The sequence below is a fragment of the Cnephaeus nilssonii genome, assembly GCF_951640355.1.
Source record: "Cnephaeus nilssonii genome assembly, chromosome: X".
Taxonomy (NCBI): Eukaryota; Metazoa; Chordata; class Mammalia; order Chiroptera; family Vespertilionidae; genus Cnephaeus; species Cnephaeus nilssonii.
In genome coordinates this window covers 48,341,447-48,368,706 of record NC_137071.1, presented here as the reverse complement: position 1 = coordinate 48,368,706, position 27,260 = coordinate 48,341,447, and the positions used below count along the sequence as shown (strand labels likewise).

Genomic DNA, 27,260 nt, shown 5'->3' with positions numbered 1-27,260 from the left:
CTTCTTTATTACAGCAGCGTAGTATTCCATTGTGTAGATGTACCAGAGTTTTTTAATCCACTCATCTGCTGATGGGCACTTACGCTGTTTCCAAATCTTAGCTATGGTGAATTGTGCTGCTATGAACATAGGAGTGCATATATCCTTTATGATTGGTGTTTCTAGTTTCTTGGGATATATTCCTAGAAGTGGTATCACTGGCTCAAATGGGAGTTCCATTTTTAGTTTTTTGAGGAAACTCCATACTGTTCTCCACAGTGGCTGCACCAGTCTACATTCCCACCAGCAGTGCACGAGGGTTCCTTTTTCTCTGCATTATCACCAGCACTTGTCATTTGTTGACTTGTTGATAATAGCCATTCTGACAGGTGTAAGAAGGTACCGCATTGCTGTTTTGATTTGCATCTCTCTGATGATTAGTGACTTTGAGCAGGTTTTCATATGTCTCTTGGCCTTCCTTCTGTCTTCTTTCGAAAAGTGTCTATTTAGATCAGTTGCTCATTTTTTTATTGGGTTGTTTATCTTCTTTTTGTTAAGATGTATGAGTTCCCTGTAAATGTTAGAGATTAAACCCTTATCGTTGATATCATTGGCAAATATGTTCTCCCATGCAGTGGGCTTTCTTGTTGTTTTATTGATGGTTTCCTTTGTTGAACAAAAGCTTTTTATTTTGATATAGTCCCATTTGTTTATTTTCTCTTTAGCTTTCACTGCCCTAGGGGCAGTATTAGTGAAGAAGTTCTTTTGGCATATATCAGAGATTTTTCTGCCTATGGATTCCTCTGGTATTTTTATGGTTTGCCATCTTATATTTAAGTCCTGTATTCATTTTGAGTTTGTGTATGGTGTAAGTTCGTGGTCTAGTTTGATTTTTCTGCTTGTATCTGTCCAATTTTCCCAACACCATTTATTGAAGAGACTGTCTTGACTCCATTGTATGTTCATGCCTCCTTTGTCAACTATTAATTGAGCATAGTAGTTTGGGTCGATATCTGGGTTCTCTATTCTATTCCATTGGTCTATATGTCTGTTCTTGTGCCAGTACCAGGCTGTTTTGAGAACAGTGGCTTTGTAATTCAGCTTGAAATGTGGTATTGAGATCCCAACTACTTTATTCTTCTTTCTCAGGATTGCTGTGGCTATTCGGGGACTTTTTTTTTTCTTTTCTTTCAGATGAATTTTTGGAGAGTTCTTTCTAGGTCTGTGAACTGTGCAGTTGGTATTTTAATGGGGAGTGCATTGAATCTATAGATTGCTTTTGGTAGTATGGACATTTTAATGATGTTCATTCTACCAATCCATGAACATGGTATGTTCTTACATTTGTTTACATCTTCCAATACCTCTTTTTTCAATGTCCTGTAGTTTTCAGATTATAAGTCTTTTACCTCCTTGGTTAACTTTATTCCTATGTATCTTAACTTTTTTGGTGCGATGGTAAATGGGATTGCTTTTTTAGTCTCTCTTTATGTAAGTTCACTATTGGTATATAGAAAGGCCATAGATTTCTTGGCGTTAATTTTGTATCCTGCTACATTGCCGAATTCATTTATTAAGTCTATTAGTTTTTTTGATGGAGTATTTTGGGTTTTTTATGTACAATATCATGTCATCTGCAAATAAGGACAGCTTTACTTCTTCTTTTCCAATTTGGATGCCACTTATTTCTTCTTCTTGCCTAATTGCGATAGCTAATACTTCCAGTACTATGTCAAACAGGAGTGGTGAGAGTGGGCATCCCTGTCTTCTTCCTGTTCTTAGGGGAAATGTTTTTAGTTTTTGCCCATTGAGTATGATGTTTGCTGTGGGTTTATCATATATAGCTTTTATTATGTTGAGGTATGATCCTTCTATTCCCACCTTGTTGAGAGTTTTTATAAAGAAAGGGTGTTGGATATTGTCAAATGCTTTTTCTGCATCTATTGATATGACTATGTGATTTTTATCTCTCAACTTGTTTATGTGATGTATCACGTTTATTGATTTGCGGATATTGTACCATCCTTGCATTCGTGGGATAAATCCTACTTGGTCATGATGTATGATCTTTCTGATGTATTGCTGGAGCCGATTTGCTAGAATTTTGTTCAGGATTTTGGCATCTATGTTCATGAGGGATATTGGTCTGTAATTCTCTTTCATTGTGTTGTCTTTATCTGGTTTTGGTATTAGGGTGATGCTGGCTTCGTAGAAGGAGCCTGGAAGTGTTCCTTCCTCTTGAATTTTTTGGAATAGGCTGAGGAGGATAGGTTTTAGTTCTTCCTTGAAAGTTTGGTAAAACTCTCCTGTGAAGCCGTCTGGCCCCGGGCTTTGATTGCCGGAAGCTTTTTGATGACTGCTTCAATTTCTTCCATAGTTACTGGCCTGTTGAGCTGTTTAGATTCTTCCTGATTGAGTTTTGGAAGGTTGTATTTGTCTACGATTATGTCCATTTCCTCCAGGTTGTCCAGTTTGTTGGAATAGAGTTGTTCGTAGTATTTTGTAACAATCCTTTGTATTTCGTCAGGGTCTGTTGTTATTTCACCTCTTTCATTTCTGATTTTGTTTATTTGGGTCCTCTCTCTTTGCTTCTTTGTGAGCCTGGCTAGAGGTTCATCAATCTTGTTTATCCTTTCAAAGAACCAGCTCTTGGTTTTGTTGATCTTTTGTATTGTTTCTTTGGTCTCTATGTCGTTTATCTCTGCTCTGATCTTTATTATTTCTTTCCTTCTGCTTACACTGGGCTTTTCTTGTTGCTCTCTCTCTAACTCTTTGAGTTGTTGGGTTAGGTAATTTATTACCATTGTGTCTTATTTTTTGCAGTAGGCTTGTAGAGCTGTGAACTTCCCTCTCAGGACTGCTTTCGCTGTGTGCCATAGATTTTGTATTGTTGTGTTTTCATTGTCATTTGTTGCCATGATGTTTTTTATTTCTTCCTTGATGTCTTTGGTAACCCAGTCATGGTTTAATAGCATGCTGTTTAGTCTCCATGTGTTTGATTTCTTTGGGTTGTTTTTATTGTAGTGGATTTCCAGTTTTATGCCACTGTGATCTGAGAAGATACTTGATATGATTTCTATCTTTTTGAATTTGGAGAGACTTTGCCTATGTCCTAACATATGGTCTATCTTTGATAATGACCCATGTGCACTTGAGAAGAATGTATATTCTGTGGCTTTGAGGTGAAATGTTCTGCAGATGTCGATTAATTCCATCTGGTCTAGTGAGTCATTTAGGATTGATGTTTCTTTGCTGATTTTTTGTTTAGAGGATTTGTCCAATGGTGATAGTGGGGTATTTAAGTCTCCTACTATGATTGTATTGCTGTCAATCTCTCCTTTGATATCTTCCAGGAGTTTATGAATGTATCTTGGTGCTCCTGTATTGGGTGCATATATGTTTACCAGAGTTATTTCTTCTTGTTGGATTTCTCCCTTTAGTATTATGAAGTGGCCTTCATTATCTCTTGTTATGTCCTTCACTTTGAGATCTAATTTGTCAGATATAAGTATTGCTACCCCAGCTTTTTGTTCATTTCCATTCGCCTGGAAAACCTTTTTCCATCCCTTTACCCTCAGTCTGTATGCGTCCTTATTTTTGAAGTGGGTTTCCTGTAGACAACAGATATATGGGTTTTGTTTTCTTATCCAATCTGTTACCCTGTGTCTTTTGATTGGGGCATTCAATCCATTTACATTTAAAGTTATTATTGATAGGTACTTATTTGTCGCCATTTTTATTCTATACCCCTGTGTTCCTTCTTTGCTTCCTATTTCTTTCTTTCTTTCTTTCTTTCTTTTTTTTACAGCAGACCCTTTAGCATTTCTTTCATTGCTGGTTTGGTGGTGATAAACTCCCTTAGCCCTTTTTTCTCTGTGAAGCTCCTGGTTTCACCTTCAATTTTGATTGATAGCCTTGCTGGGTACAGTATTCTTGGATTGAGACCCTTCCTTTGCATGACTTTGTATATTTCATTCCATTCCCTTCTGGCCTGATGAGTTTTTGTTGAGAAATCAGTTGCTAGTCTGATGGGGGTTCCTTTGTATGTAACTGTCTGTCTCTCTCTGGCTGCTTTTAAGATTCTTACTTTGTCGTTGGTGTTTGCCAAGTTAATTATAATGTGCCTTGGCGTCGGTCTTTTGGGGTTCATTTTGCTTGGAACTCTGTGAGCTTCTTGGATTTGTGTGGGTTTTTTCTTCCCTATATCAGGGAAGTTTTCTTTATTATTTTTTCTAACAGGTTTTCTATTCCTTGCTCCATTTCCTTTCCTTCTGGTACCCCTATTATCCTGATGTTGTTTTGTTTTGTGTTGTCCCGAAGTTCCCTTAGGCTCTCTTCATGCTTTCTAATTTTTGTTTCTAGAAGCTGTTGTAATTGGGTATTTTTTTCCATCTTGTCTTCTAGCTCACTTATGCGGTCCTCTGCTTCTTCTAGTCTACTCTTGATGCTTTCTATTGAGTTCTTTACAGCAGCGATGTCATTTTTCATTTCTTCTTGGTTCTTCTTCATTTCCTCTTGGTTCTTACTCATATTGTCGAATTTGTCTTCCATCTTTTTCAGCCACCTTATGACCATTTCTCTGAATTTTTTCTCTGATAGGGTTTGCCTCTAATTCGTTTACTTCCTTTTCTGGTGATGCCTGCTTATCTTTCCTATGGGGGCTATTTCTTTGTCTCCCCATGGTCTCTCTTCTCCGGATGTCTGGTTATATAGTTCTCTCTCCGGCTTTGATTTAAAGGTACAAAATACAACACAACCAGGCACAACACACAAGGCACTGAACAGAATTGTATTCACGATATTAATAACCTCCAATAAAGGTAACCACCAGAGAAAGACAAATTAGGGAATAGGAGTGGAAGAGGGAGAGTAAAAGGAAAGACCAAAAAAAAAAAAAAAGAGTGTGAATCTGAACTTGGGAAAAGAGCAGAAAAAAAAAAGGAAAAGAAAAAAAAGTAAGAGAGACAAGAACAATACTAAGAGAGAAAAGGGGAACAAACTATATATATGGGGAGTAAACTCCACTAGAACAACCACTAATCCCAGCAAATTCCAGCAACACGAGCCTGGAGATTAATACAAACTGCAACACCAACTAATATCAAGTGAGGCAAGGGAAAACAAAAGTAACAAACAAACAAAAACAAAGCAAACAAAAGAACCAACCAAACAAACAAAAAGAATAATCAAAACAATCTCATAAAAAAGCATAAAAATTCAATCTAATCAACATTCAAGCAAACAACAATAAAAGGCCAGAGAGAAAAATAATTTTTTAAGGTAGCGTAGAGAGAGGTATGTATGGATTTGGAGCAGGGGGTTGGCAATTAGATATATAAGTAGGGTGAAATTTTAGCAGAGGGTAAACTGAAAAAGTAGGGAAAATCTAATGCCAGAAAGGGTTAATATAAACAGGAGACCAAAAGGGTAAAGGTTAGGAGGAGAGTGATGGCATAATGTTAGCGTTGAGATAGGGTAAGGGAAAGATGCAAATAGAATGTAGGACACTAATCCCAAAATAAAAGAAAGAGAAAATCAAATGACATTTAAAAAAAAATAAAAGCCCTAACCGGTTTGGTTCAGTGGATAAAAAAAAAAAAAAAGTAAATTAATAGTGATAATAATGCTGATTGAAAATAAAAATGTAATAATTAAAAAGGTGAAAATCGAGTGAGGAAAAAGAAAAACATTTAGTTTCTTAAGTAAAAGATGCAAAAAATGAAAATAAAAAAATTAGAATTAAAAAATTTTAAAAAAATTGAAAAAAGAATTTAAAATTAAAAAATAGGAAGACTAAAATGTGCAGTAGCGGCTGTCATTCACTTCCTCTATTATTCTGTTTGGTATGCCTGTTTTCCAGGGGGTAAAATGGGCGGTATCTCATTTCAGCTTTGTTCCACTGCTCCTCAGTGTTGTAAGCCAGTCCTGCTTTTTAAGCCGGCCTTGTCTTAATTTCTCGTATTTATTTTTTATTACACCAGAGACAATTAGCGTTTCAGCCCCTGGGTGGCAGTGTTTCTGAATTGACTTCCGGGCCTCTCTAGCTTTTTTTTTTTTTTTTCCCCCTCTATGGCACTCACTACCGGTTTGTGGAGGTATGCGCCTCAGAGCTGCCTCTCCGACAGTCACACCCAGCTCTGCTCCCCAGGTTCCGAAAAAACAACTTCCCCCTGCAGTCTTTCAGGGTTTTTCCACCTGGGTTTTCCTATGTATTGGGCTTAGTAATCAGAGTCGGAAAGAGCCCAAGTGTGCGGACAGTGGGTCTGTGCGCCAGACTAAGGACCTGCACTCCTTTGAAAATTCTTAGTCTGACCCTCCTTGTCAGATTAAAGTGAGTTGCTTTTAAGAGATCACTTCTGTTAGCAGCTCAGAGGACCCCCTTCCACATTCACGGATCACGGCAGCTCCAACTGCCGCAGATTTTTCTAGGCACAGACCTCCTGGTTCCTGCAGGTCTTGAGGCTCGCGCGCTTCCCTCCCACCGCGGGGATTAGAAACCACACCTTATTTCAGGCGAAATCTGACCTTTCCGTGGTGCAGTGAAGAGTTCCTTTGAATCCGAATGTTTGCGCTGATAGGGGACCGGTGTTCTGGTGCTCGCAGCTGTTCAGTGTTTGCAGTTGTCGCGGAAAGTCAGGTTTCCAATAAAATCCTCCTTTCCTTGCAAGATGGCGAGGCACCCGGTGAGCCCGCAGCTCCGGGAGGGGACCCAGCCCCTGTGGGTGCTGCACGGTCAGGGGAAACCTGCCCAGCACTCCCCCGCCTTCTCCTGGAGTTTAGCTGTCCCTTGGCTTGTCAATATACACTCCCCCTGCGAACCTCTGCTGCTCCTACTCTCTGCCCCAGGACCAGACTCCAAACACGACTCTATTCCGTCGCCATTTTTTCTCCCCCCAGTGATGTCATTTTTCATTTCTTCTTGGTTCTTCTTCATTTCCTTTTGGTTCTTACACATATTGTCGATTTTGTCTTCCATTCTTTTCATATACCTTATGACCATTTCTCTGAATTCTTTCTCTGACAGGTTGCTTGCCTCCATTTCGTTTACTTCCTTTTCTGATGATGAATTTTCTTTCATATATGGGCTGTTTCTTTGTCTGTCCATGGGTGTCTGGTTATGTATTTCTCTCTCCTTTCCGTGAGAGGGTGCAGAGCTCCTCCAAATCCGTGTGTTCACTCTGCTTGGGCACCTGTGTTCTGGCGTTTGTAGCTGTTCCTTGGGTGCCGTTGTTGTAGAGTCCCAGGAATTTCAGGCTTCCTATAATAGCCTCTCTCCCCTTCAAAGTGGCACGGTCTCCGTGTCAGAGCTGTTACCTCCGGGAGGGATCCCAGCAACAGTGGAGGATTCCTGGTCATGAGAACCCCATCCTGCAATCCCCCACAGTCCTTTGGAGTATAGCTGTCTGTAAACTCACAAACAATCACTCCCCAATGGAGCCACACATTCTCCCTTTGTTCTCTCACTTATGCACTATCTTGCAGTCTGCTTTCCCGTCGGCAGCCATCTTTCCCTCTGTTGTTTCTTTTTTAAAAAAAAAAATATTTTTATTGATTTCAGAGAGGGAGAGCGAGAGAGACATAGAAACATCAATGATGAGAGAGAATCATTGATCCGTTGCTTACTGCATGCCCCCTACTGGGGGTCAAACCCATAATCTGGGCATGTGCCCTGACCAGAATCAAACCGTGACCTCCTGGTTCATAAGTCGACACTCAACAACTGAGCCACACCAGCCAGGCTGTCTGTTGTTTCTTACCCAACTAGATACTAGGTAAGCCATTAATCCATTGAGAGAGATCACCAAATGATCAGACCATGAAACCACATTCCCATTATTGCTGCAACCAAGGTGGAATAACTTATTGGCTATACATAAACCAGAAACAAAAACAAAACATAAACTCCATAATAAAGAAAAAAGTGATTCATCAAAGTTCTATTGGCATTTGGGGTTCAATCTGGAAACCAGAAAAGATGAGTTTAAGCAGTCCATGAGTTGCATTTCTCCAGCAATACAATTTACTGGGTTTTGTTAAGTGTATCCATTGGAAATTTTGGTTGATAATTTTTTAAAGATATAACCATTACTCTCATACAAGAATGAAATTACATGTGTCAGATTTTATTTAACATAAAGATGTTAGAAGCAATTTCAATTGCTGTTTTGTTTTGCTTGCTTATCTCTTGTTTTCTGTACCCCTTACTGTTTATCAAGTGATATATTTTCTCTCTTTTGCTGTTTCCAATTTTATCTTTATTTCTATGATACTTTTTTATTTTCTTCCCATTTCTTTATCTGTAAAATTAGCAAAACCCACTGAGACTGAATAGTATTCTTTTATGTGTATATCCCATTTTCTTTATCCATTCATCCATCAGTGGACATTTAGGTTGTTTTCATATCTCGGCTATGTACTGCAATGAACATAGGGGTGCATATATCTCATTGAGATAGATCGTATTTAATTTCCTTTTGTCTACCAGCTGTTCCCTGAGTTTTTGAATACCTTCTTTATATTTTTATTTTCTAGATTACTTAATATTTTAAAATTCATTCTGACATGTTTGGTCACAATTTTCATCTGCTTCATGGCAAAATTTCTCTGGAGAGAATTCTCCATCTACCATTCTCTTTTTCTGTTCCTCTCATCCCACTTTCATGTAGTATCTTATACTGTGCTTTTTAAAATAATTTGTCTTTTTTTTAAGTTTTACTTTGTTGTGGCAAGAACAATTTACATGAGAGCTACCCTCTTAACAAAGTTTTAAGTATATAATATAGTATTGTTTACCATAGGTACAGTTTTGTACAATAGATCTCTGTTTATCTTGTTTAACTTTAATGTTCTGCCCATTGATTAGCAACTCTCCATTTCTCCTTCCTCCAGCTCCTGGCAACCACCACTCCACTCTTTGATTCTGTGAATGTGATAGATCAAATTTTAGATACCTCATATCATGTAGGTGGCTAATTTCACTTAACATAATGTCCTTATGGTTCACCCATGTTGTCTCTTGTTACAGAATTTTCCTTCTTTTTAAAGACTGAATAGTATTCTGTTATGTGTATATATCCCATTTTTTTTATCCATTCATCCATCAGTGGACATTTAGGTTGTTTTCATTTCTCGGCTATGTACTGCAATGAACATAAGGGTGCATATATCTCATTGAGATTCTAACTTCAATTCTTTTAGATAAATACTATAAGTGGGGTTGCTGGATCATATGGTAGTTCTATTTTAAATTTTTGTAGGAAGTACTATAATGTTTTCTATAGTGGCTGCACCATTTTGCACTCCCACCAATGATATACAAAGGCTCCAGTTTTTCCACTACCTCACCAACACTTGCTGTCTTTTGTTTGTTTGATATTAGCCATCCTAACAGGTATGAGATGATATCTCATTGTGGTTTTGATTTGCATTTATGTGATGATTAGTGATGTTGAGCACCTTTTCACCTATCTGTTGGCCATTTGTGTAAAAATGTCTATTTAAGTATTTAGCCCATGTGCTATTGAGTTGTGATAGCCAACTCAATTGTGGTACTTTTTCCTCAGACCCATTATTTGCAAGACATTCATGTGGAGAGGATGCAAGTTCCATGATCCAGGCTAATAGGAAGGCAGGTCAGGTTTCCAGGAAAAGAGAAAGGAGATTTAAAGGGAAGTAAGAAGTGTACCAAGGATAAATGCTTATAATTATAAAACACTTCAAAGTTTTCTAACACAAGGGAATTCACAGCTTCTGAATCTGTTTTTCTGCCTCCTTTTCAGAGTCTCTATTAAGAATATAACTTTTGGATGTTGTTACGAACATCCTTGTAATCATACTCTGTACATAAAGATCCAAAAATAAAGTTAAAGCTGGAAGTCATCGTAGTGATTAGATCTCTTTAAGCTATTTATTTTGTAATATCATAAAAACTTTATCTCAAAAACAAGAAGATGGAGAAAAGCCTTTAGTTGTTTTTGTAAGCCATTGCAGGGAAGAATTTCATGTACCTCCAATGCTATAATTTTGACCTTATTATAAAGTATTCACCAAATGCCATTATTGAAAGTCTTAGTGGTTATGACAAACAGAGCAAACCTAAGAGCTGTAGAACAAAGCCCAGCATGGGTCCTCTACCAGCAGAAATTCAGTTTAGCTGGCAGGGAAGAGGATTGTCTACGATATTATATACTATATATTTATATGTTATGATCTCCTCATATGGTAACTATGTTTATTCATTTCAGAAACTGCCAAACTGTTTTCCAAAGTATCTTCACCATTTTGTATTGTCACCAGTAGTGTATGGTGCTTATGATTTCTCTACCTTCAAGTCAGCACTTGTATTATCTGATTTTTTTTTTTATTCTGGCTGTCTTAGTGAGTATATAGTAATATCCCATTGTGGTTTTCATTTCCTTATGACCTGTTTTCCTGACAATTAATGGTGTTGAGCATCTTTTCATATGATAATTGGCCATTTGTGTATCTTCTTTGGAGAAATGTCTATTCAGACCCTTTTCCCAATTTTTAAAAAATATATACTTTTATTGATTTCAGACAATAAGGGAGAGAGAAATAGAAACATCAGTGATGAGAGAGAATCATTGATCGGCTGCCTCCTGCACAACCCCCTCTGAGGATCAAGCCTGCAACCCAGGCATGTGCACTGACTGGGATTCAAACTGTGACCTCTTGGTTCATAGGTCAATGCTCAACCACTGAGCCACGCCAGTTGGGCCCTTTTCTCAATTTTTAACTGGGTTATTGTCATCTTATTATTAAGTCATAAGAGTTCTTATTATATTCTAGATACAAGTTTTCTGATCAGATATAGGACTTGCAAATATTTTCTCCCATTCTTTGGGTTGTCTTTTCCCTTTCTTGACAGCATCCTTTGAAGCATGATTTTTTAACTTCAGTTAAGTCCCATTTATTTTTCCTTAGTTGCTTGTGCTTTTGGTATTATATCTAAGAATCCAGTGCCAAATCCAGAGTCATGAATGTTTACTCCTCTGTTTTCTTTTGAAGAGTTTTATAGTTTTTGTTCCTGCATTTAGGTCTTTAATCCATTTTGGGTTAATTTTTATATGTGTTTTGAGGTAAGGTTCCAAGCTTCATTCTTTTCCATGTGGCTATCCAGTTGTCCCAGAACCACTTATTTTAAAATAAAACACAAAACTATTATTTCCCCATCACGTGGATTTTTGCCTCCTTGTGGAAAATTAGTTGGCCATAGACACATGGTTTTACTTCTGGAGTGTCAATTCTATCCCACTGCTCTATATGTTTGTCCTTTTACCAGTATCACAGTGTCTTGACTATAATTGCTTTGTATTAAGTTTTGAAATCAGGAGTGTTAATCCTCCAAATTTGCTCTTCCTTTTCAAGATTGTTTTGGCTATTCTGGGACCCTTAAATTTCCATGTGAGTTTTAGGATCAGCTTGTCATTTTCTGAAAAAAGAAAAAAAGCTAGATTATTTTGGGAAGTAGTGCCATTTTAACAATGTTAAGTCTCCAATCCTTAAGTGTGAAGTATTTTCCCATTTATTTACAACTTTTAAATTGCAATGTACAAGTCTTGCACTTCTTATATTTAATTTACTAGTGGCCCAGTGCACGAAATTCATACACATTAAAAGGAGATTAATTAGAGGAAATATTTTAATATTGCTATTTGCCCTTTCTCTATTATAGAAGTGTCAGAGATGAAAGAAAATTAGTAAAATGTATATGAAAATCTTCCTCCTGTCAGAGTCTGGGGCGCACCATGGGACCCAGAGTCAAGTCCCCGCCCACCCATGTGTGCCTCAAAATCACGTGAGACCCAGACCCGGCCGCCCTCCCCTCATTGAGCTAGATCCAGGCCCAGCCAGTCCCACCCTTGTCAAGCCCCGCCGGGCGGGGAGCTGCAGCCTCAGGTCCCCTGGCCTGGCACTGGGGCAGGAGGCATGGCCTGAGGTCCCCCAGCCCAGACCAGGGCAGAGGCACGCCTTGAGGTTCCCTATCAAGCCCCACTGGGCGGGGGCCACCGCCTGAGGTCCCCCAGCCCAGGGTGAGGGGAGCAGCCTGAGGTCCCCTGGCCCAGCACTAGGGCGGGGGGGCGCACCTTGAGGTCCTCCATCAAACCCCATCAGGCAGGGGGTGCAGCCTCAGGTCCCCCAGCCTGGTTCCAGGAGGGGGCAGCAGCCTCAGATCCCCTGTCAAGCCCCACTGGGAGGGGAGTGCAGCCTCAGGTCCTCCGTCAAACCCTGCTGGGTGGGGGGTGCAGCCTGAGGTCCCCCTGCCTGGTGCCAAGGCAGGGAGCATGACCTGAGGTCCCCCGGCCTGGCACCAGGGCGGAGGGTGTGGCCTGAGGTCCCCTGTCAAGCCCCATGGGGGGAGGGGGACCGCAGCCTCAGGTCCCTGCTGATTGCTCGTTAAGGCTCATTATGGTAACTCAGCCTCAGCTCTGGGCGCAGCCATCTTGTGTTATGGAAACCCCTGCCTCCTCTGTGGGCACCACCATCTTTGTGGTGGAGTGATGGTCAATTTGCATATTCCCTCTTTATTATATAGGATTCTTTTTCATGCTATTGTAAATAAAAATTTTTTTAATGTTATTTTCCATTTGTTTATTGCTATTGTATAGGAATAGGATTGATTTTTGTATTCTGGTCTTGTTAAACTTGTTCATTAGTTTTAATGGTATTTTAATGGATTCCCTAGGGCAGTGATCGGCAAACTCATTAGTCAACAGAGCCAAATATCAACAGTACAACAATTGAAATTTCTTTTGAGAGCCAAATTTTTTAAACTTAAACTTCTTCTAACGCCACTTCTTCAAAATAGACTCGCCCAGGCCATGGTATTTTGTGGAAGAGCCGCATGTGGCTCGCGAACTGCAGTTTGCCAACCATGGCCCTAGGGATCTATTTACAAGATCACATTGTGTATAAATAGAGATGGTTTCAGTACTTCTTTTCCAGTCCTGATTGTCTTTTGTTTCTTTTTCTTGCCTAATTTCTTTAGCTAGAATTTTTAGAACAATGTTGAATAGCAGTGGTAAAAGTAGGCATCCTTGTCTTTTCTTAATCTTAAAGGGAAAGAATCTAGTATTTCACCATTAAGTATATTGTTAGCTGTGTGTTTTTCAAGTGCCCTTTATCAGGTTGAGGAAGTTCTCTTCTATTCCTGGTTCGTTGTTTTTATCAGGAAAAGATGTTGAATTTTGTCAAATGCTTTCTTGACTATTGAGATCATCATTTAGTTTCTTGATATGATGTATTACATTGATTGGTTTGCACTTATTAAAGCAAAGAGCAATAAAATGAGGTATACTTGTGGAGTGATAAAGAAGAAACAAAACTATCTCTATTTGCATGCAGATGACATGATTGTATGTAGACAATTCCAAAGAATCTATAAGAAGTTACTGGAACTAATAAATGATTTTAGCAAATTATAGGATACAAGGTCAATATTCAAAAGTTGATTATATATCTGTGTACTAGCAATGAAGTTCAAGAACAGAAAATAACAATCAATAGAGATAAAAGTCAAAATAGTTGTTAACTCTTCTAAGGTGGTATTGACTGGAAAGGAACATGAGTTTTGGAAGTATTCTATATGATAGTGGTTATGTGGATTTAAACATATACAAAAATTCATCAAGCTGTTTAAGATTAATGCACCTCATTCAGTTTATTCTATATATGCTATACCTCAACACTTTTTAAAAGTTCAGTTTAACAGGCTGAATGAAAACTGTCTCACATAGTATGGTATATGCCACCTGATACAAGATTCTTCCCATGGTGATACCCAAAAAATATTATTGACTGACTAAATGGAACAATTTGGAAACTTTCCTTTGCTTAAAATAAAGCCACAGTTAGTTTATACAACACTGTATTGTCTGGTTAATTCAGTCATTAAAATGAAACAGGTAAACACTGGATTTGAATTAGATAGCAGCAGTCCTTTTTTAGGTTGTTTAAGGAACATCATGGCAATAATTTTAAGAAATATAGGCAATGCTAGTGATTGCAATACAGAGTGCTAAAAATATTGGTGAGTTTATAGATTTTAAAATATGTTCACAGAAGCTGGGATAACCTTCAAATTGTAAGTAAAATTAAATTTTCTCAGCAAGAAAATCTCCCCAGAAGAGATATTAGGAGAGAATATTGAAATGTAATCACAGAGAATGTTGCATTTTTGCTTCTTTCTTAGGGGATTTCTCCAATGATCCATGTGAGACATTGCTTCTGCTATATGAGTTTGAAGTTAAAGCCAAAATGAATGACCCATTACTGGACAGCTTCCTGGAATCAGTGTGGGAACTGCCTCATTTAGAAAGTAAAACATTAGAAATAATTGCAAGTAAGAGCTATATTTATTAGAAGGCTAGTACTCATTTAAATTCTACTACTTTTTAATTTCTTTTCTCTGTTCTCTCTACATTTCCTCATAGCACTTTGTTTTTTCTCCTCTAATGGCATTCTTGAAACATTTGTATTATAATCATTTATGCATTTATCTTTTTCTTTATATAAGACTAGAGGCCTGGTGCACAGATTTGTGCACCAGTGGGGCCCCTCAGCTTGGCCTGCAGGGATCAGGCCAAAATCAGCTCTCCAACATCCCCCAAGGGGTCCTGGATTGCAAGAGGGCGATTCTTGGGTGATGCACCCAGAATCGTGCTCCCTCCTCTCTGGTTCCAGGTGCTTCACCTGAGAACCGGAGCTGCCAAGTCACTGCAGCTCAGCAGCTCCTGCATTGAGCATCTGCCCCCTGGTGGTCAGTGCGCATCATAGCTACCAGCCAGATGCATAGGCTTTTGTATATCCTAATATATAAAAATCCAGGGGCCATCACAACCAAAACAACCAGATGGATGACCGAACAGCAGGCTGCGTGGGGCAACAAGGTCATCGGGGTGGGGGGGGGGGGGGTTAGTGAGGGACGACCAAAGGACTGAACAGCAGGCTGCGTGGGGTGACCAGGCTGACAGGGGGACAGTTCGGGGCAACCATGCCGGCGGAGGTGGGGGAAGTTAGGAGAGATTAGGCAGGCAGGCAGGTGAGCAATTAGGAGCCAGCTGTCCCAGATTGTGAGAGGGGTGTCCGACTGCCGGCAGTCAAACATCCCCCAAGGGGTCCAAGATTGGAGAGGGTGCAGGTTGGGCTGAGGGGGACCCCCCCCCCATACACCAATTTCATGCACCGGGCCTCTAGTATAAATTATAAGCTCCTTAGGGTCATGAACAATAATTACTTGTATTTGTTTTACTTATAAACCCTGGCTAAGTGCATTGCTCACAATAGGTGCTCATATTTATTCTATGTGTGGAATTGAATTCTATAAGTACACAATAGAAGGAGCTCAAACTTAGTTTTGCTCAGCTAGCTAGAAAAGATAAATCTTCATTAATCAGAGGTGATACAATCAAAGCAATTGATTAAGGTGTACAGAGAAATATTGGTAATATATTTTTAAATATATTTTATTGATTTCAGAGAGGAAGGGAGAGGAGAAATAGAAACATCAATGATGAGAGAGAATCATTGATTGACTGCCTCCTTCACGCCCCCTACTGGGGATTGAGCTTGCATCCCTGGCATGTGCCCTTGACCGGAATCAAACCAGGGACCCTTCAGTCCATAGGCCAATGCTCTATCCACTCGAACCAAACCAGCTAGGGCTATCTGTAATATTTTTTTTAACACAGTTGCCATTCTCAAATTTCTGGTTGGGCTGTAAGTGGTATTTGGTGGCCCAAAGCCTCTATAGCAGTGGTTCTCAACCTTTCTAATGCCGCGACCCTTTAATACAGTTCCTCATGTTGTGGTGACCCCCAACCATAAAATTATTTTCATTCCTACTCCATAACTGTAATTTTGCTGCTGTTAATGAATCGTAATGTAAATATCTGTGTTTTCCGATGGTCTTAGGCTCTACAGCAGCGGTTCTCAACCTGTGGGTCGCGACTGCCCTGCATTGAGCGTCTGCCCCCTGGTGGTCAGTGTGCGTCATAGCTACCAGCCTGTTGCATAGGCTTTTGTATATCCTAATATATAAAAATCCAGGGGCCATCACAACCGAAACAACCAGATGGACGACTGAACAGCAGGCTGCGTGGGGCGACAAGGCCTGCAGGGGGGCAGTTGGGGGCAACCAGGCCAGCGGGGGGGGGCAGTTAGGAGCGATTAGGCAGGCAGGCAGGCAGGCAGGCAGATGAGCAGTTAGGAGCCACCCACAGGTTGAGAACCGCTGCTGTAGAACCTAAGACCATTGGAAAACACAGATATTTACATTACGATTCATTAACAGTAGCAAAATTACAGTTATGAAGTAGCAACGAAAATAATTTTATGGTTGGGGGTCACCACAACCTTAGGAACTGTATTAAAGGATCGTGGCATTAGAAAGGTTGAGAACCACTGCTCTATAGGGATATACTGCAAGAAATGGCCTAATCATCTTCTCATTTCTCACCCCCCTCAGGAGCCTGTGTGTGGTTAATAAAAGTATTAGGTAGCCCCAAATGCACAAGAGTCACATTTGCCTTTCCTTGTATTGCCAAGACAGAATTCCTAGAGATATGGAGCAGATGGTGTATACTTGTAGACATGTGATGGTTACCACTGCTCGTTGTATAAAGGAACTCCTATTCTAGAGGCCTGGTAAATGCATCTGGAAGTTTTAGGGTCTGTTATCTTGGACACCCACTCTCATGTCTAGTGTTTCCTGTTTTTAGTGTCAGACAAAAACAGTTAATTGTAGTTTAAATCAATTTTTGATTAGTGCCCTTTTACTAATCTGCTTTGTTTCCTTCTTAGTGTGCCCCTACTTGACTCTGGTATATAAGAGTATTGCTTTACCTGTATTATTGTGCAAGGTCAAAGAAACAATAGGCTCTCTGTTGATGTTTGCTGAAGAAAAGATATAACCTGGTGATCCTACTATGTTACTCTGCCCAGAAAGTAGAAGCTACCTCTGAAAGCCACCATGGACTCATCGTTTTCTAAAATTAGTTTTTTGTGTGTTTGTTTGTTTTGTTAATCTGTTTCAGGCCAGTTTTGTTAGAGAAAGCACAAATTGTAGTCTGGGATGAAAACTGTGATGGATGAAATTATGGTAATCACAACCTTTTTTCTTCTCTTCCTATAGTATTAGCAATGGAAATGCCTGCATACTATCCTTCCATTGCTCTAAAGGCCTTGAAAAGGGCTTTATTGCTCCACAAAAGGAAAGAATCATTTGATGTTTTCAAATACAGGTTAGTAATTGTAATTCAACTCTGTATCCAGGCTTCTTGATAGCCAAAAGAGCTATAGTCAGTGCTTCATAAGTCATCAATCATACTCAACTGGCCCAAATTAAAAGATGATCAGGGTACTCCTGTAACTCCTGAACTAAAAAAGTCTTCAGAACAGCTCCATAGTCAGGGTTGTATTATATATAGACCAATAATTAATTAGGTTTTTTCAACAGTGAAAAGAGGGGGAAAGTTGCTTCTTTGTGTGAGTATGTATATACTAAAATTACTAAGTACCTTTCTTTATTTCATTACTAAATATGCCAAATGTAGACAGAGATTAATATAACAACTATGTATTCCCCACCAAAGTTTAATAAATGTTAATATTTTGCTATATTTGCCTCAGATTTTTTTCCTAAACACCTTTATTTAAGGACCAATGAATGCTTTACCTAATATAACATGTTATTTATTGGAGATTTAGTGGTTTCTATGCCTAGACATGGGGGAAATTAGAAGTTATGTGATAGGTGATTTTTCTCTGGAAAACATCATTACAGTCTTCCTTTTCTAAGATTTAAGAGACAGTTCTCTTGGAGTTATTTCCAATTTAAATCCCCAATTTTCTTGTTTATTTGTGGATGTAATAAGATGCTTTAAAGTGCTTGTAGATTCAACTAGTTCGTAAAATACAGTAAACAGCCACAAGTTCTTAATGTAGGAAACTAAAAAAAAAGTGAAAGACAACCATAATAAAAGGAAGGGTTGGTCAGCACCTTTTATATCTTCAAAAATCTGTCTTCTGAGGTTGGAGGCCAGATTAAATTGAGGGAAGAACAGAAGCTTAGTCTGGGATAAAATCCAAGATTTTACTTATCTTAGTCATGAAGCCAGTTATTTCTTTTCTTATGGGATGAGTCTTCTCTTTTTGATTTCAGCAACTGTCTGCACAACTTGATTAACCTCTTAGTGCCAGGTGGAGTTCCAAATGCAGAACTCTGTTCCTTGGAAGAAGTTTGGGACTATTTCCAAGATGCGTTGAACCACACTGTAAGTCAAACAGTAATATTAAACTTTCACCTAACTTTAAAGTTTTGAACTGTTTTGTGTATTACAAATTACATAAAATAATGCTTTCTGTTATAAGTTTTAGGGTAAATAAATTCATATTACAATGTAATTACACACTATAAAATTTCCCTGTGTTTATGAAATATAAATAGTTAATGGTAGAAAGTTTTTAATATAAGTATACTATGGATAAGGTCACAATAGCAGAACCATCTAGCATTTTCGGTTATTTTGTATTTTTCAAACTAAGTAGAATTGTTACTCTTTTATCAAGTTGAATAAATTCTCCCCATTCCTTTTTTCTGAGAGTTTCTATCATAAGTGAGTGTTGAATTTTACCACATAATTTTTCTGCCTTAATTTATATCATTGTGTGATTTTTCTTCTTTAATTTGTTAATATGGTGGATTACATTGACTGATTTTAAATACTGAACCAGTCTTGCATCCTTGGAATAAATCTCATATGGTCATAGTATATAATTCTTTTTACATATTCCTGGATTCTGTTTGCCAGTATTTTTGTTAAAGATTTTTCATCTATATTCATAAGGGATGTTGGTCTATAGTTTTCGTTTTTTAAAAAATAAATCTTTATTGTTCAGATTACAGATGTTCCACATTTTCCCCCCCATAGCTCCGCTCCACCCGATTCTACCCTTCCCCCAGCCCCATGCCCTTACCCCCCACCACTGTCCTCATCCATAGGTGTAAGATTTTTGTCCAATCTCTTCCCTCACCCCTCACACCACCTTCCCCCCGAGAATTGTCAGTCCACTCCATTTCTATGCCCCTGATTCTATTATATTCACTAGTTTATTCTGTTCATCAGATTTTTTATTCACTTGATTTTTAGATTCACTTGTTGGTAGATATGTATTTGTTGTCACTTTGTTGTTCATAATTTTTATCTTTACCCTTTTCTTCTTCCTCCTCTTCTTAAAGAATGCCCTTCAGCATTTCATATAATCCTGGTTTGGTGGTGATTAACTCCTTTAGCTTTTACTTGTCTGTGAAGCTCTTCATCTGACCTTCAATTCTAAATGATAGCTTTGCTGGGTAGAGTAATCTTGGTTGTAGGTTCTTGCTGTTCATCACTTTGAATATTTCTTGCCACTCCCTTCTGGCCTGCAAAGTTTCTGTTGAGAAATCAGCTGATAGTCGTATGGGTACTCCCTTGTAGGTAACTAATTGTTTTTCTCTTGCTGCTTTTAAGATTCTCTCTTTGTCTTTTGCCCTAAGCATTTTAATTATGATGTGTCTTGGTGTGGTCCTCTTTGGATTCCTTTTGTTTGGGGTGCTCTGTGCTTCCTGGACTTGTAAGTCTATTTCTTTTACCAGGTAGGGGAAGTTTTCTGTCATTATTTCTTCAAATAGGTTTTCAATATTTTGTTCTCTCTTATGGCACCCCCATAATTCTGATGTTGGTACGCTTAAAGTTGTCCCAGAGGCTCCTTACACTATCTTCATATTTTTGGATTCTTTTTTCTTTTTGTTTTTCTGGTTGGGTGTTTTTTGCTTCCTCATATTTCAAATCCTTGGTTTGATTCTTGGGGTCCTCTAGTCTACTGTTGAATTTCTGTATATTATTCTTTATTTCAGACAATATATGCTTAATTTCTGACTGGCCCTTTACCATTTTTTTGGTATTCTCATTAAGATCCTTGAAGGTCTGACTAAGTTTCTCGGAGGTTTCTAGAAGATTCTGTTTTTTTTTTAAATTTCTTTATTGATTAAGGTGTCACATATTTGTCCTCATCCCCCCATTCCCATCCCACACCCCTCCCCATGGATGCCCCAACCCCCTGTTGAACTTAACCATTGGTTAGGCTCATATGCATGCACACAAGACCTTTGGTTGATCTCTCCCTTCTCCCCCCACCCTCCCCTATCCTCCCTCTGAGGCCCGATAGTCCGATCGATGCCTCCTTGTTTCTGGTTCTGTTCTTGTTCATCAGTCCATGTTGTTCATCATTTCCCCTAGATGAGCGAAATCATGTGTCACTAGAGATATACTTATAAGAATTGAATGTGCGACGAGCAATAATAGTTATGCTGACAGGCAAATGAATCAGTCTGTAGTGAGTTTCTTTCTGGACCAACAGTTCTTTTGAGACCCAATATCAATGTCCACCAGTTCCTTATGAGTACATGTCGGCACTGACCCCTCAGCTCTGGATGGTGGACAAATGGTGGTAATGCAGGTCCAACTCCCTCTGGTTTGGTCTCGGCCGGACCCAGGGGCACGGCTTCACCCAGATCCAGGGGCCCACGGCCTCACCCGGACCCAGGGGCACGGCTTCACCCGGATCCAGGGGCCCACGGCCTCACCCGGACCCGGGGCACGGCTTCACCCAGATCCAGGGGCCCACGGCCTCACCCGGACCCGGGGCAGGGCTTCACCCGGATCCAGGGGCCCACGGCCTCACCCGGACCCGGGGCCCAGGCTCACCCGGATCCAGGGGCCCACGGCCTCACCCGGACCCGGGGCCCAGGCTCACCCGGATCCAGGGGCCCACGGCCTCACCCGGACCCGGGACCCAGACTCACCCTGACCCAGTTCCCAGCCTCACCCAGACCCAGGGGCGCGCAGCTTCACCCGGATCCGGGACCCAGCGGGGTTTCGTCTTCTTGATCCCATTTCCTGTTGGTCAATTCCATCTCAGTAATTCCTTCGGCCATTTTCTCAGAGCTCCAGGGCAGCAGCCACAGAACTCGTTGGGCGGCGGGCTCGGCGAAGCTCCGGTGTGCCCGGTGCGCGGCAGCGGGCTGGTCCGGGGTGGCTGCGTCGGCCCTTGGGTCTGCAGCGGTGGCCAGTCACCGAGCGTGCGCACCTGGCCGCTTCCGGGGCGTTGAGATTCTTGAAGGACTCGGAGGTCAGCAAGCGCGGAGTCTCCCACCCCATGTCTCCCAGTGGCTCGTCTGTCCGTGCTCGGCAGCGAGTGGGGCCTTCCCCTCAGCCGGAGACCGCCGGGGGAACTGCGCCGAGCACGTTCCAGGCCGCCACTGTGTCGCCTGAGCCGTAGTTCTTAAAGTGTGATCTTTGGGTCACCGGCATCAGCATCATCCCGAGTACCCCTCTCTTTTATTCTAGTTGTAGAGCATCTGCTCAGTCAGCCCTCCGGTGGTTCTGGATGGTGTCTGCTCTGCTCTCCCGTCGTAGTCTCAAAATTGTTGTGGTAGGCAACAATCAGGCTTCCGCCCTATGCCTCCATCTTGGTCTTCCTTTGTATAGTTAAGTCTTGATTGTTGTTGGTGTCGCTGGGAGGAATTGTCCTCCAGGCCAATTGGCCGTGCGGATCCTCTGTGTCTATAAAGGAAGAGTTGCTGTGTAGGAGACAGATTTATGGGCCGGGTCTTGGTGCAGCAAGGCTTTGGCGCTCACTGAGTCTGCCTCTGGAATGTGTCCTTTATGAGAGTGGTTGAAATCTGGTGTCATCTCACACCGACCACTAGATGCCCTCGTTTCTGGGTCTCCAATGGTGTGTAGGTCAGCTACTACCTGAGACCACTCAGCAGGACTTACGGCAAAAACTGCAGTTTCCTCCTCCTGTCTGAGCGTCCCTAGAGCAGTCCGACTAGAACCGCAGTTTATCTGGTCAAGCTGCCATAGGGCAGGCCCCCCACATGCAAAAGCCGTTGCTTGGAGCCCAGGTGGGCCTGCAAGACGTGCGGGGCGGACCTGCAAAACGAGCGGGGCGGGTCCCAGGGCGGGGCGAGTCTTGGGGCGGGGCGGGGCCTCAGGGCGCCACCAGGCCATGGCGAGGCGAACCGCACTGGCTGCAAGTCTGCTTTTTCTGCTTTCCACGTTTCTAAGCCCCCTCAGTTCCGCACTCCAATGCAGCAAACACTGATTGCTGGGCGCACCTCCACAAGGAAGTCACTCCCACTCTCCGATCCAAAGGCCGAGAGTCCAGCCTCTCCCCGCAGGCATCTGGGGAGCTAATCCCCCCTAGGGTTGGAACAAAAGCCACAAGTCCCTTCCCCCGACCCACGCGCCTCCGCACCTCAGCTCCTCCAGAGTTCGCTCTTTCCTCTTCTCTCTTAGCTGTAAATCCACCATTCAGCCAGCTCTCCTGTGGTTCTGGGTGGCAGACGCTCTGTGCGTGGCGAAGTTCCTTTGTTTAACTTTGAAATTGCTGTGCGTGAAGTTCCTTTGTTTGACTTTGCTGCCTTCTTGGTTCTCCTCTCTCAAAATGGCTAGAGGACTTGAGTGTAAGACAGGAAGTCCTAAGAATCCTCTAAGTCGGTGTTGGCGTTCTCCGGGGCCCCGAGGATCTCAGTGGGGAGCTGGGCCAGGTCGGTGACGCGGGTGGGCCCGTCTCGCCGAAAGATGGTCTCTTCCTTCACCGAGAGCCGCTGCGCCGATTCCGCGGCCGCCGCCACAGCAGCTGCCGCGGCGCCCACGAGCTCATGGCCCCGGCTGCGGTGTTGGCTGAGAGGAGCAGCCGCCCGTCCTGGGGAGACGCGAGCAGGAGTCGCCGCGCTCACCAGTCCATCTTTTAGTTGTTTTTCCGAAACTGCCATGCGAGGCTACAGATCAGCCGTTCACCTCCGCCGCCATCTTGGCTTCTCTCTGGCCCTCCGGTTTCTAGAAGATTCTTGAGAAACCTTATAACTGTGGTTTTGAACTCTATATCCAGTAGTTTGCTTTCCTCCATTTCTTTCATTTGTGACATGTTTCTTTGTCTCAACATTTTGGCTGCTTCCCTGTGTTGATTGAGTGGCTTTGTGCGGTAGGTGACCTTTAGGGCCCAGTGGCTCAGCCTCCCCAATCACCTGAGGTGGACACTCTTGATGCACCCCTCTGTGGGCTGAGTGCACAGTCTTGTTGTAGTTAAGCCTTGATTGCTGTTGGTACACTGGGAGGAATTGACCTCCAGGCCAATTGGCTGTGAGGACCCGCTGTGTCTATAATGGAAGAACTGCTGTGCTGGAGACACCCTTATGGGGCTTGCTTCAGTGGGGCTTTGGTGCTCACTGAGTCTGCCTCTTGAGTGTGTCACTTATGGATGTGAGGACTTGAAATCTGGTATCATCCCACACTGACCACTAGGTACACTGGCTCCTGGATCTCCAAGGAAGTGCAAGTCAGCTACTGCCTGAGGCCACCCAGCAGGAGATACAGGGAGATCTGCAGATTTCTCCTCTTTGTTTGGGGTTTGGAAGTTTTGGAGCTGTCTGACCCAGCTGCAGTTTATTAGGTTAAGCTGAGAAATGGGAGGCCATTCATATGCAAAAGCCGCTGCGCACAGTTTGGGTGGGTTTGTAAATTGTGTGGGGCGGGGTCTCAGGAAATCACCAGGGTGTAGCAAACAGCGATGGCTCCCAGTCAGCCATCTCTGTGTCTCCGCGTCTCTGCATCCAGCGCCCCAGCGCAGTAAACAATGATTCCTGCGAGCACCTCTGCAAGAAAGCCACCCTCACTTTCCAACCTGATGTCAGACAGTCCAGCTTCTCCCTGTAGGAGTCTGGGACCCCAGAGTCTCACCAGAAACTGGAGTTCAGAGCAGTTGGGGGCTTGTATCTCCTTCCCAATTGAAAAAAAACAGTGCACCCAGTCGCCAGCCCAATTTGCATGCCTCCGTACCTCTGCTTTTCCATGCCTCTGCATGTCCTACCCAGTCTCAATGTGCTTTTTTCTTTCCTTCTAGTTGTAGAACTTGTACTCAGCCAGCTTTCCCATGGTTCTGGGTGATAGTCGTTTTGTCTTTTAGTTGTAGTTTTGGTGTGGTTGTGAGAGGCAGCACGTACAGGTGTCTACCTTATGCCGCCATCTTGGTTTTTCCTATAGTTTTCTTTTTGAGTGCTGTCTTTGTTTTTGGGATGTGTTCCCTCCTTTTATATATTTTTGGAAACAATTGTGTAGAATTTATGTTAGTTCTTTTCTAAATGTTTGGTAGAATTCTCCAGTGAAACTATCTAGTCCTGCAGATTTTTTTCAAGAGTTTTTAAATTACAAATTAAATTTTCTGAAAAGAGAACTGTTCAAACTCTTTCATATTGGGTGAGTTGTGCTAACTTACGTTTTTCCATGAAGTGACCCATTTCATCTAAGTTATCAATTTTATGTGTATAGACTTATCCATATTATTCCCTTATTATTCTTCCCCCCCCACCACTGATTGACCCCCCCCCCAACCCACTCACTCCCTAGGTGTTCACAGCACTATTGTCTGTCCATTGGTTATGCATATATGCATATTAGTTCTTTGGTTAATTTCTCCCCATCGCCCCTCCTTCCCTCTGAAACTCATCAGTCTTTTGCATGTTTCAATGTCTCTGGATCTATATTGTTTGTTAGATTCCATATGTAAGTGAGATCATGTGAAACTTGTCTTTCTCTGACTGACTTATTTCACTTAGCATAATGCTCTGCAGATCCCTCCATGATGTCCAAAAGGGTAAGCTATCTTTTTTAAAAAAAGCTGCATAGAATTCATTCCATTGTGTAAATGTACCACATCTTTTTTTATTCACTCATCTACTGATGGGCATTTGGGCTGTTTCCAGAACTTAACTATTGTAAGTAGGGCTGCTGTGAACATAGGGGTGCATATATTCTTTCTTATTGATGTTTCAGGATCCTTAGGATGTATTCCTAGAAGTGGGGTCACTAAGTGAAATGGCAATTTCACTTTTAATTGTTTGAGGAAACTCCATTCTGTTTTCCACAATGGCTGCACCAGTTTGAGTTCCCACCAGCAATATACCAGGGTTCACTTTTATCCACATCTTCACAAGTACTTGTCATTTCTTGATTTGTTGACAGTAGCCATTCTGGCAAGTGAGAGGTGATATCTTATTGTTGTTTTAATTTGCATCTCTCTGATGATTAGTGACTTTGAGCATTTTTTCATATGTCTCTTGGCCCTCTCTATGTCCGCTTTGGAGAAGTGTCTATTTAGGTCTTTTGCCTATTTTTAAATTGGATTGTTTGTACTATTATTGTTAAGTTGTATGAGTCATTTATATATTTTGGAAATTAACCCTTGTCAGGTGGATCATTGGTAAATATGTTCTCCCATACAATGGGATCCCTTTCAATTTTGTTGATGGTTTCTTTTGCTGTGCAGAAGTTTTTATTTTGATGTATTCCCATTTGTTTATTTTTTGTTTTCCTTGCTCTAGGAGATGCACTAACAAACATATTGCTACAAGAGATGTCTGAGATTTTGCTGCCTATGGTTTCTTCTAGGATTTTTATGGTTTCACAACTTACATTTAGGTCTTTTATCCATTTTCAGTTTAATTTTATGTATGGTGTAAGTTGGTGGTATAGTTTCATTTCTTTTTAATGTACCTGTCCAATTTTCCCCACACCATTTATTTAAGAGACTGTCTTTACTCCATTATATGCTCTTGCTTCCTTTGTCAAATATTAATTGAGCATAATGGCTTGGATTGATTTCTGGGTTCTCTGTTCTGTTCCATTGATCTATATGCTTGTTCTTGTGCCAGTACCAGGCTGTTTTGATTACAGTGGCTTTATAGTATAATTTGATATCCAGTACTGTGATCCCTCCAACTTTGTTCTTCTTTCTCAATATTGCTGTGGCCATTTGGTTTCTTTTTTGGTTCCATTATAAATTTTTGGAGTATTTGTTCTAGATCTGTGAAATATGCCATTGGTATTTTAATGAGGATTGCATTGAATGTGCAGATTGCTTTGGGTAGTATGGGCATTTTAATGATGATTTTACCAATCCTTGAACATGGTATATTTTCCACTTGTGTATATCCTCCTCTATCTCTTTATTCAATATCTTATAGTTTTTCAAGTATAGGTCTTTTACCTCCTTGGTTAAATTTATTTCTAACTATCTTAATATTTTGTTACTAAGATAAATTATTTTTTAGTTTCTCTTTCTGAGAGTTTATTATTGATGTATAAAATGCCATTGATTTCTGAGTGTTAATTTTGTATCCTGCTACATTGCCAAATTCATTTATTAAATCTAATCATTTTTTTTGGTGGCGTCTTTAGGATTTTCTTTGTACAATATAATGTCATCTGTGAATAATGACCGTTTTACATCCTCCTTTCCAATTTGGATGCCCTTTATGTTGTCTTCTTGACTTATCCCTGTGGCTAGAACTTCCAGTGCTATGTTGAATAAGAGTGGTGAGAACAGACATCTGTCTTGTTCTTGTTTGTAAGGGACATGCTTTTAGTTTTTGCCCATTGAGTATGATGTTGCCTGCAGTTTGTCATATATGGCCTTTATTATGTTGAGGTAAGACACCTCTATTCTCACTTTGCTGAGCGTTTTTATTTAAAAAAATGGGTGCTGATTTTGTCTAATGCTTGTTCTGCATCTATTGATATGAGCATATCATTTTTATCTTTCATTTTTGTTTATTTGATATATTGCATTTATTGATGTGAATATTATACCATCTTTGCATCCCTGGAATAAATACCACTTGGTTATGGTGGATAAGCTTTTTAATATATTGCTGGATCCAATTTGCTAATATTTTGTTGAGGATTTTAGCATCTATGTTCATCAGGGATATTGACCTGTAATTTTCTTTCTTTGTAGTGTTTTAACTAGTTTTGGAATTAGGATAATGCTAGCCTCATAAAAAGACCTTGGAAGTGTTCCTTCCTCTTCTATTTTTTTTTGGAAGAGTTTGAGGAGGATATTTGAATATTTGGTAAAACTCTTCTGTGAAGCCATCAAGTCCAGAAGTTTGTGGAAGGGAGAGGGATAGAGAGATAGTAACAGTGATGAGAAACATCATTTGGCTGCCTCCTGCATGCCCCTTACTGGGGATCGAACCCACCACCTGGGTTATGTGCCCTAACTAGGAATTGAACCAGTGACCCATTGGTTCGTGGGTCGACACTCAACCACTGAGCAACACTGTCCAGGCAGGAGTTTTTTTTATTACTGCTCAATTTCATTAGTTGTTATTAGTCTATTCAAATTTTGATTCTTGCTCAGTCAGTTTTGGAAGATTG

At 40.9% G+C, this 27,260-nt stretch overlaps 1 protein-coding gene across 1 annotated transcript in view; it reads left to right on the top strand.

Annotated features, from left to right (window-relative positions):
• The window catches only part of TEX11 (testis expressed 11), a gene marked incomplete at both ends in the record, with an annotated part of 446,038 nt that overhangs the window by 397,124 nt on the left and 21,654 nt on the right, over positions 1–27,260 (top strand). Inside the window, 3 exons of the mRNA XM_079764448.1 lie at positions 14,192–14,341; positions 17,132–17,240; positions 18,161–18,284. Coding sequence (XP_079620574.1) covers positions 14,192–14,341; positions 17,132–17,240; positions 18,161–18,284 — 383 coding nt within the window. The remainder of the gene's footprint in view (positions 1–14,191; positions 14,342–17,131; positions 17,241–18,160; positions 18,285–27,260) is intronic.